The 11,266-nt window shown below is 42.0% G+C and overlaps 1 protein-coding gene across 2 annotated transcripts in view; it reads right to left on the bottom strand.

The window, feature by feature from the left end:
• Window positions 1–851: 851 nt before the first annotated feature.
• The window catches only part of PPP1R2 (protein phosphatase 1 regulatory inhibitor subunit 2), a 32,828-nt gene continuing 22,413 nt past the window's right edge, over window positions 852–11,266 (bottom strand). For both annotated transcript variants that reach the window (XM_077487459.1, XM_077487460.1), the window contains one exon: window positions 852–1,925. In XM_077487459.1, coding sequence (XP_077343585.1) covers window positions 1,916–1,925 — 10 coding nt within the window. In that variant the 3' untranslated portion in view covers window positions 852–1,915. The remainder of the gene's footprint in view (window positions 1,926–11,266) is intronic.

Genomic DNA, 11,266 nt, shown 5'->3' with positions numbered 1-11,266 from the left:
TGGAAGTTAAACAAAGCAGAAGAAGTCCACAAAGAGGCATGCACATCATTGGACCTAACCCATAGTAATCCAGTACAATTTACAAAGAACAGTCTAGGCCAGTGATGGCGAACCTTGGCACTCCAGATGTTTTGGAACTACATTTCCCATGATGCTCATGCACTCTGCGGTGTAGCGGAGCATCATGGGAAATGTAGTTCCAAAACATCTGGGGTGCCAAGGTTCGCCATCACTGGTCTAGGCCATAAACCCCCCCCCCCCCCCAAAAAAAAAAAAAAAAACACGTTAAAAGAAATTAACTTAAAGCAGAGGTTCGCCTTCCGCTGCAAAAATTAAAAGCCAGCAGCTACACAAACTGCAGCTGCTGACTTTAAATACTAGGACACTTACCTGTCCTGGAGTCCAGTGATGTCGGCACCGCAGCTTAGGTTTCCATCAAGTAAGGGAAACCAGTAGCGAAGCATTATGGCTTCACGCCAAGTCCCTACTGCGCATGTGCGAGGCACCGCTGCGCTCTCCCCTACTGGTCCGGTGGCAGGGGGAGCCGAGCTACTGATGTAGTTTGCTGCAGCCCGGTCTTCCAGAAATGGGGACAGGTATCCGCTCCCTGCTGAAAGGTGCCAAAGTGTGGTACCAACCAGCTCAAATTTTGGGCTAGAGTATAAATGTTCTGTGTCATAAATAACAGACTTTATAAAAGGGTCATGTGAGCGATTTCCACTTATTCATAAGGTTTTAAAAACTACAGCTAGTAAAGCAAAAAGAATGGCACAGATCAGGAGGTATGTACAGAAAGCATTCGTTTACGGGGTCATGTTTGGAGTACAGCATTGATAAAAAAAAAAAAGCCCTTATATTGTACTGCCATCAAAGTTTATTAGTGAGCTGGTATACATTCTTTAACATAGTCACCTGCATGATAGACCGATAGTTACATTTATTAATTTCCGAATATATATTAACATCCCAAATACACTTCGTAAAAATATCATTCAGTGCATCATTTTTAACTCCCACCTAGCTCACTTTAGATTGTACAAGTACTGAAAATGTACAGGTTAAAGGCTTTGAAATAAATATAGTAGCCTGTCAATACTTTGATGTTATGTTCAACTAAGATATGCAAAAACTTTGAACCTTAAATAAGCAAACTTGTTTCTCTCAATCAAAAGAACAGGTTTATGAATTTGACAATCTTCTCACGCAACGGCTCATTCCAATTCCAATATGTACTGTTGCTCATACAAGAAATGCGATCATCCTCCCCAACAAGAACGATTGTCTTCAGGGCCATTAAAATCAGAGTCCTTTCGGCAGAAGACTTTTTTTTTTTTTTGAGTAAACAAAAGCAATAGAAACTACCAGGAGATTAATTAATACAGATTGTATTAATTAATGCAGATTTTGTGATCTGGTTATATTAGCTAAACAGTGTTCAGATAAAGCCTTATAAGGGAACATTCAGAAAACAGCTTAACAAGTTGTAAAAGCAACAACAAAGACTTTATTCAGTGTCCCACTGAAGCTTGATTTTCTTCTACAATACGCCACGTAATTCAGGGGAAAGGAAAATTTCAAAACCTTTAACCAAGGTGCCCGACATGCTGATATCCATATTGACACCATAAGGATGGCGAACGTACGACCATGTAAAGACCAATACTGGTGGTTCTGCCCTTCCAGCTTTGGAAACAAAATATGCCAGACAAGCTTGTAATCATTAATCAGAGTTGGCTTATTAATACAGTTTCCGCAAAAGATAATGGTGGCAACAGAAAAGTATTCATTCATACTTTTCACTGTACCCTAGGTCTGTAGATCAGTGCATATGCAGTGTTGTGGCAATAAATAGACCTTCAGAAAGCTGTTCTGGCTCCATCTCCTCTATAAAACTTGGACATTACTTTGCAGTCGCTCAGGATGACCTGTAGAAAGGAAGAAGTGATAAAAATTATATTCAGACACTTTTAGTCTTCTCTTTCCCCACCTTTAGATGAGTTGGCTGTAATAGTTTTATTTCCAGCCTTTTTTGTTTCCCCTTTATTTTTAACTGTTGAACCAGTTAGTAATACACTTCCTATCCTAGGGTGACAGCACTAACTAAATGTACTCTATCCATGAAGGCGCAGCATGGTGGTCCTAGGACAGGAAATGTGTTCGTACAGAACATCCCCCCTCTACTGTTCTTCATTAAAAAAAAAAAAAAAAAATTAAAAAAAAATGTTCTATAGTTCAGTGATGTAAAGTTGGCAGACCTGATAATTGTTGAGATAACACTGCAAAGTATGCCAAAAACACAACAAGGGACCACTTGGATTCTGGTAGAATCACCAGGTATGTTTATTGCAAATATAACAGTTTCTTTTAACTGTAAATTAAAGGATACGTTCACTTTTTTTTTTTTAAACATTTTTTTTTTTTTATTAATGTACATTTTTTGTAGGTAAAGAAAATGTGCATTTATTTACTTATGTTTCAGGGAGCCTAGAAAGCATTGCACCAGCGATCAGCAGATGGCAGGTGCCAAGCAGGACTCCTACAGACTTCTCAGTGCATCTGTCTGCTCATACCTTGTATGGGCAGGCAGATAAGTTGTGCTCATAAGTTTACATACCCTGGCAGAACTTATGATTTCTTGGCTATTTTTCAGAGAATATGAATAACACAAAAAAGATTTTCACTCATGGTTAGTGTTTGGCAGAAGCCATTTATTAACTCTTACATTATATAACGGCAACAAACTACCCAAATTACCCTGATCAAAAGCTTACATACCCCAGTCCTTAATACTGTGTATTGCCCCTTTAACATCAATGACAGCTTGAAGTCTCTTGTGGTATTTGTGGCTCTTTATCTTCGCAGATGGTTCCTGGAAATTCTTAGGCTGTCTTGCATGAACTGAAGGTTTGAGATCTCCCTAGAGTGGCTCAATGATATTGAGATCAGGAGACCGAGATGGCCACTCCAGGGCCTTAATTTTATTCTGCTCTAGCCAATGACAGGTCGACTTGGCCTTGTGTTTTGGATCATTGTCATGTTGGAATGTCCAAGTACGTCCCATGCACAGCTTCCTGGCTGATGAATGTGAATGTTCCTCCAGTATTTGATAACGTACTGCATTCATGTTGCCAGCAATTTTGACCAAATTTCCAGTGCCTTTGTAGCTCACACATCCCCAGGTGGTTTGAGGCCAGTCTCTGTGCTGTTTGGTGTATTGGAAGCGGGATACTTTGTGGCATTTGCGTAGTAATAGCCAACTTCTGGTGATTCGACCATGCAGACCATCTGCCTCCTTATTGTGCATCTTGAAACAGCCACACCACATGTTTTCAGAGAGTCCTGTATTTCACCTGAAGTTATTTGTGGTGTTTTCTTTGCACCCCAATTCTCCTGGCAGTTGTGGCTGAAATTTTAGTTGGTCTACCTGACCGTGGTTTGGTTTCAACAGAACCCCTCATTTTCCACTTCTTGATTAGAGTTTTTTCTACACTGCTGATTGGCACTCTCAATTCCTAGGATCTCTTTTTATATCCCTTTCCTGTTTTATACAGTTCAACTGCATTTTTCTGCAGATCCTTTGACAATTCTTTTGCTTTCCCCATGACTCAGAATCCAGAAATGTCAGTGCAGCACTGGATGAAAGATGCATGGATCTGTCAGGAGTCCAGAAACGCATTGACCTTTTACACACACACACACACACACACACTAATTACAAGCAAACAGATCACAGGTGAGGATGGATACCTTTAATAGCCATTCAAACCCCTTTGTGTCAACTTGTGTGCATGTTATCAGCCCAGGATCACCAGGGTATGTAAACTTTATGATCAGGGTCATTTGGGTAGTTTGTTGCGATTATGATTTCTGTTGCGATTATGATTTAAACACAGTTGATTGATAATAAATGGCTTCAGCCAAACACTAACCATGAGTGAAAGAAATTAAAGTAGTGTTTGTGTTATCATTCATATTCTCTGAAACATGGCCAAGAAATCAAAAATTCTGCCAGGGTATGTAAACGTTTTGGCACAACTGTATACACTGACAGAAGAATCAATGAACTACCTAGAGCGATCAACAGCTCCCTGGTAGTTCATTGAGACAAAATTGACAGCTGCAAAGGCTGTTGGTATTTAGAGTTTCCCATTCACAGAAGATCCCCCCGCTTGCTGTCACTAGATGTAGCATCTCCCTGATCTGCTGCAGAAGTGGGAGCAGGTTACATGTTCAACCGTAAAAACGGGTGGAGCATGTAACATGTTCCCAAAAGGTAAACTCATCCCTTAACAGACCAAGGAGGATAAACAAGGTCATTTATAGGGTTAGCATACACTTCATGATCCGGAGTAAACCTGTGACTGAAAAACAGAAAATAAAAAATGATGCAACATTCAGTAATGTATAAAAGGGAAACGTTTGGCTGAACAGCAAAAGGTACACAAATATGTTTTATACCCAACACTGACTGAAACACTGGGGAAAAGAAGGTAACAAATAAACTGACAAGAACACAGAACATTGAGTGGTATATCAGGAGCTGACAGTTACATAGTTAATAAGGTTGAATTAAGACACCAGTTCATCCAATTCAACCTGAGTAAGTGTCTACAATTGTCCCTATCCCTGTGCATTGCACACTCACATCAGTCCCTACCCTCAAGGAGCCCACAATCCAAGGTCCCCACTCATACTAGGGCCAATTTTGGACAGAAGCCAATTAACCTACCTGCATGTCTTTGGAGTGTGGGAGGAAACCCAAGTACCCGGAGGAAACCCACGCAGGCACAGGGAGAACATGCTCCAGGCAGGTAGTGTCGTGGCTGGGATTCAAACCAGCGACCCTTTTTACTGCTAGGTGAGAATGCTAACCACTACACCACTGTGCTGCCCACATAGTGTAATTATCACGTACCTAAGTGCAACGTCTGCAAAGAGTACTATTAAATAAAAGGGAGGGTTAAAAAAACTTTTATGGGGGTGGCGGGTACTCGTAATTATGGTTACACTCCCAGTTCTTAACCCTCCCCTTTATTTCGTAGTACTCTGCAGACTTTGCACTTAGGTAGGTGATATTTACCCTATATGTCAGCTCCTGATATACAACACAATGTACAGGGTGTATTCTGTACCGGTCACATTTTACACATTGTATACATGCAGTATATTGCATCTTACCTCACATAAAAAAAAAAAAAAAAAAAAAGAAGATCAAAATCATGATATCCCATATACCCATCCCCTTGACTACCTAGTTTCTCATACATAAATAAAATTACCCCTTACCACTACCAATATAGAAAACAAAGTGGCCCCCTAACAATCTATAAATTGCATCCCATAATTTATAGTTTTAACTAATTGCTATAATATTATATATATATACATATATATATATATACACACACACACATATATATATATATATATATACACACACACACACATATATATATACACACACACACACATATATATATACACACACACACATACATACATACATACATACATACATACATACATACATACATACATACATACATACATACATACATACATACATACATACATACATACATACATACATACATACATACATACATACATACATACATACACATACATACATATACATACATACATATCAAATTGAATCCGTTGTTATAATCGACTCCATCAATTGATTTTATACGCATTGTAGTATCTTAAGCATGAATCTTACACACAATTGTGTACACTGTATCTCGCCATTCATCTGAGAAGAGTGACCTATTTGGAGGATCACCCTTATGGTGACGGGAGTGATTATCACCCGGGAGGAGTAACTCACTGTAGAGGATTACTCTTAAGGTGACAGCCAGCACCAACCACCCCTACATCTATACAACCTTTTAATACATGTGCTTTAATTGAAATCCCCCAGGGGAGGCAGCAGCCGAGCCTATACCCAAGCACGGAATACAATAAATTTATAAAATCACCACGCGTGTGTGCGCGCGTGCGTGCCTGTGCGCGTGTACGTGTGCGCACGTCTGTCTGTGCCTGCATGTGCGTGCAGCATGCATTTGTGTGTGTGTGTCTGCATGTGTGTATGTTAAACTGCTGCTCCTCAGAGGCATTATGTTGCTTCCTCACCACCTGTTTTAAGCCCGTAAATGCAGCATCGCTATACCGCAACTGTGTGTACTTGAAGTGCAGGCCCAGGCCCATTCACCCTGGGTACACCCCCAGCTGCTCCCTCTGCAGCTAAAGGGGGAGAATTTGGGGGTGGTAAAACAGCTTAACCATGTGGTTTTACTGCCCCTCCAACCTGACATGTGAACAAGCCCTTGGTTCACATCTGTGTGGCTGTATACTGTGTGTAGAGCAACCCATTAATTTCAATGGACTTCCCTACTCACAAAAATGCAGGGAAAGAAGCCCCCGAGCTTTTTTTTTTTTAATTGCACTGCACCAAAAGCACCCCATGTTTTCCAATGTGTGGGGTACCATTAAGAATTAACAGTACCCCCTAAAGTGCAGAGCATTCGTCTGTGTGTTGGGAACGAGCCCGACAAAGGCAAGAGAATTCTTGTTGGGCCGTGTATTAGTGCTCGGATGGACCCACTTAGACTGATTTTTCAATGGTTCAAAGAATGTCAGGCAAAATGGTCGGCCCTCACGCATGTTCACTTCATCAAATCCCTCTTTGAAAAGTTCAGACACCCCTGCATAACAGGCAGCAAAATACACACAGCTATTCCTTTCTTATTGTAAACTTTATCCAACACTACTTATTCCGGTCCTCAAGTTTACTATCAGCTGGGGCACTACAAGATCAGATTCAACAACACGCTACAAAAAAATTACAACTAGTATATCAGAATGATCAAAACCAGTTTTACACATAGCTGCCAGGAGTAGCTTTTTGTAGTGTTATTTAATCACCATATAGTTTCAGCCCCTTCATTACCAGGCCATTTTTTTCAGTTTTCAGTGCCGTTTCATCACTGCACCCAAATTAATTGTATACGATTGTTGAGAAAGATAGAACACTACATACATTAAAATGTACAGGTCATAGAATAAGGGATTGGTTGGTGAAGGCTCACATACAGTGGAAGGATGGAGATGAAGGGGTAAATGTACAAATTATGCAGGAAAAAGGGAGGTGGAGGTTAATATACAAAGTCAGATCAGAGACAGGACGGGTCCAACATACTATAGAGAAGTGGATTTTAATAATGTTCACAATGTTAATGTTAACAAATTGCACTGGTTCTGGGCTGGTAGTCTGGGGGCTTGCTTTCCTCTCACACACCAAATCGGTATGTGAGAGGAACGAATGCCCCCTGATCACCAGCCAGCAAATGAAATGCTAATGGCAGCCCCTCTTTTCTTTATGCAACACCGTAATTGTTCACAGCGAAAAATAAATAAATAATAAAATTCGTACCTATAAATGCAGCACAGTACAGGACAATAGAACCTGGGTTGTAGGCTCCTACCGTCTTGGACACTAGGAAGCTTTTGAGGACACACTCACTGGGCAAGTAACCCTACTCCACTACATTAATTTCCAGTTGTGTAGCATGCAGTGTAGCCAAGGAATGGAAAGGAGGGTGGCCTGTGCCCCATACTGTAAATTCTCTTATCGTACCAGTACCAATAACCCCTTGGGAAGAAAGGATGGTCTTGGGCATAAAACAACCTAATCTTTGTGAAGTATGAGGAATGGCTCCGTAAAGGACAGGTCACCTAAGGGAATATTCCTGATGGGTTCAAAGGGTTGTTTCTACAGGGCAGAGAGAACAAAGTTGAGATCTCAAGAAGCACAGGGTGCTGCAATGGGGGCTTTATGTGACTTACACCTTGAAGAATACTTTTTACGAGAGCGCAAAGCCAGAGGTCTTTGAGAAAGAATGGACAAGGGTACAACCTGTCCTTTCCGACTGCTTAAGCCAAAGATCTGTTCCATGAGATTATCTGGTTTGCTTCCTTTAAAGCTGCATGATTCATTGCTTTCTGTGTCTGCCTTATCTGGGGCAGGAATATCGAGGTCTGACTCAGGTAAAGAAACGGGAATAGGAAAAAAGATGTGGCAATTCTGAGCACTGGACAAAGATGGCTGTATTCTAGCCATTATTTGTCTGAGGAATTGTGAATGCAGAAAACTCTGCTTTTGTTAGGTAGGCTGTTGTGTGCCTGAAATAGATCTAGAATCAGATGCAGAGACTGCTGTTAGAGTCAGCTCCTGCTTTGGTACAAGGGGGACATTGTCTATCTGAGACTGTGGTGTAACACCTGGTCACCCACCAGTGACTAAGCTCTTGAGTTTTGGCATCAAAATGTAAAACGTTTACAGTGCAGTGAATACAATTCAAATATTACCCTGGTCTTTTACATTAACAGTTAGAGATACAAGGTGACCCTGACTTGCCCATCCATGATGCTGGACTGTATATAAAGTTCAGGCTTTGTCCATCTTGTTAGGCATACCCCTGAAAGGGTCTATAGAGACTTGGTTCCATATGGATGAACAAGTAACTGTATAGTACCCTGTGGCCAACTACACGTGTTGTACCACGTGCCAAGATGAGCATCATGCAGAATCTGGAGCAACATTACAAGCAATACCCAGAGTAATGTCTGGGTATGCCTCCCAAGGTTTACGGTTTCTTCTGGTAACATGAGACAATTTGATGAAGGGAATTCAGAGATAAAATAACAAAAAGGACAATAAAACCTCAAAAGCTTAACAGTGTCTAGTCATTTGAAGGTAGGCAAATAACCCTGGGTCCAGTACTGTACAAATTAAGATTAATAATTTTGGTTTTGACTAAACCATACCATTAATTCCATTGAGGGACACAGGAATTGACTTGGGTTATACTGCTGCATTCATGAGTTGGGACACAAAAACACGATTTAAATATCATCACCTTGTGTCCCTCTCAATGGTCTTGCATAAAAATATTTTGCAGCAGTAGAAAAAGCATTTTCTTTATCATCAATTGAAGGACTTAGCAACTCTATTACAAAGCAGTTCAACTGATGGTCCCCTAAATTGTATTGAGTCTAACATTTCAGAGGTAGCTGAAGGAGCCAACACCAAATTCAAGCTAAATTGGGGGTGGGGGTGGATGATTCATAACCCATGACAAAAAACACAAATCCCTAAAAAGGGAAGCTTGGAAAACATCTTCATCCACAGAAATAAAAAGCAGCAAGTCAAAAATGTAAGAGAGAAAGCCTAAGTCATGTTCTCTTAGAATGTAAGAGGTTCCATAATCTGGAAAGGGCTGTGCAGCCAGGCAACCAATAATTTAATAAGATGACAGATGTGAGATCACTCACTGCATACATCCCAATAAGGAGACAAAAGAAAAAGCTTCCCAAGCCTGAAGTAATCTCAGGAGAATTGGCCCAGAACCCATTCTGAAGTGGAAGGCATATCAGGTAAGCAGAATCCTTACAAGACAGGCGATTGTCAGGGCATAACACTTCACACCTGTCTAACCAGTTCCACAACATGATATATAGGGCCATCCAGCAATGTATACTACATGCAGGAGAAAAACCCTCATGCAGCGGGAATGCGAAAGAGAAAGAATTGATAAGCAGGAAAAGCATTGTGGCCAATAGGGATTCAGCATAGTTGATGGGAAAGTTCAAGAACCTTTCCCAGAGGAATATGTCCTGTAGTACGTAAGAATTGTCCAATGGATTTCCAATCAGTATATCAACAGAAGGATCCTCCGTAGAAGCGCAAAGTGTCTTTTTTGGTGAACTACATGGAAGCCCAGAGAGACCCAACAAGGAAGCATTCCCAGGGTGGTTTAAAGGTACAACCAACATCCCCAGCCAGAGACTGCAAAAAAGTATCTGAGACTTCTTGATCCAAGTAAATCGAGTCCAAAAACTCATTGACAACTAAATGGAGGAGACCAATGATGGATGAGCACCTCCAAAAGAAGAGGAGAGAGCATGAGAGAAGGGCAAATCCCAGATACACAACAAACTCCAAAGGGAGGAGAAGGGACAAGTTTCAGGCAGGTAAAAGATGATACCAGAAGGGGACCCCCTATAGTGGAGGGGGGCAGGGAGTCCATTCCAAACACTATTGGTCTTAGGTGAAAATGGGTCCCAGAAGATGCTATCTCTCTATGTAAGCCCTAAAGGGAGTAGTGTCTAGCAGAAGGACCCAGATTGCCAACGTCCACCAGACAGACCCACTTTGGGAACGGATTTTTAAGTGTTTTATAGTGGGGATGCCAGAAGAAGACACTAGGGTGAATGTCAGCTCCAAAAAGAAACCAATGAAGGGGAAATTATATATATATATATATATACACACACACACATACACACACGCGATAGAGTCTTGCGAGCGACCCAAAAAACAAATTATATGTACTAGAAAGTGTGTGAGAGAAAGGTATTCAAAAGACCCTCAGGTTACTTGTCCGCTCACTAAAAATTGAACGTTCCACCATTTACAGTCAAGGAAAGTAGCAATGAACCCAGAGTGCAGGGAACAAGACTGGGCATATACACAAGAAAACCACAAAAGAAAACCTAGGCTTCAGAGCCCTTCCCAGGGTGGTATGGATGTCTCCCAAGAGATCCTCCACCCATCAAGGGAAAGCTTGTAGCGAGAAGGTCTAGACCAGTGATGGCGAACCTTGGCACCCCAGATGTTTTGGAACTACATTTCCCATGATGCTCATGCACTCTGCAGTTGTAGTTGTAGTTCAGCATCATGGCAAATGTACCAACCCCTCGACCACCAGAGGTGTCTACACCCATGGAGCTGTTGGGTAAAAGGGAAATTAAATACCCACCCAGGTTTCCTCTCACCTTAGTGGCTGGTGCTGGCATTACCAGGAGTAGTCTGGGCCGCCTCTGCCCCGGACATCTCCCGCTGAGGATCGTCGTGGTCCTGCTTTCCTGAGCCGCTTGCAGGCTTGCACCAGCCAGAGCCTGGCATCCTCTCATAAACCGTGGCTGGAACAGAAAACTGTAGCCCAGGCAGAAGTGCACGCCCCCACCGGACGTGACATCACTACGTCCTCCGGTCCAGCCTCGAGCCCCCTCACTGGCCACACAGAACGAGGGGAGGAACGGGGCACCTCCGACGCTGACTCCCTGGACAGAAAGAAAGTGGGGCCCCCAAAGCTTCTGCTCCACCCTCAGAAGAAGCTGGGGTGGCTAAGCAGCAGCTAACGGTACCATCCCCAAGGCCCAAGGCTCCGTCAACCCAAAAATAGAGATAGGGAGAGCT

This window comes from Lithobates pipiens, unplaced genomic scaffold, assembly GCF_037356315.1.
Source record: "Lithobates pipiens isolate NorthernLeopardFrog02 unplaced genomic scaffold, aLitPip1_a1.2 Scaffold_18, whole genome shotgun sequence".
Taxonomy (NCBI): Eukaryota; Metazoa; Chordata; class Amphibia; order Anura; family Ranidae; genus Lithobates; species Lithobates pipiens.
Note: the sequence above shows the minus strand (reverse complement) of the source record. Positions and strands in the feature narration are given on the sequence as shown.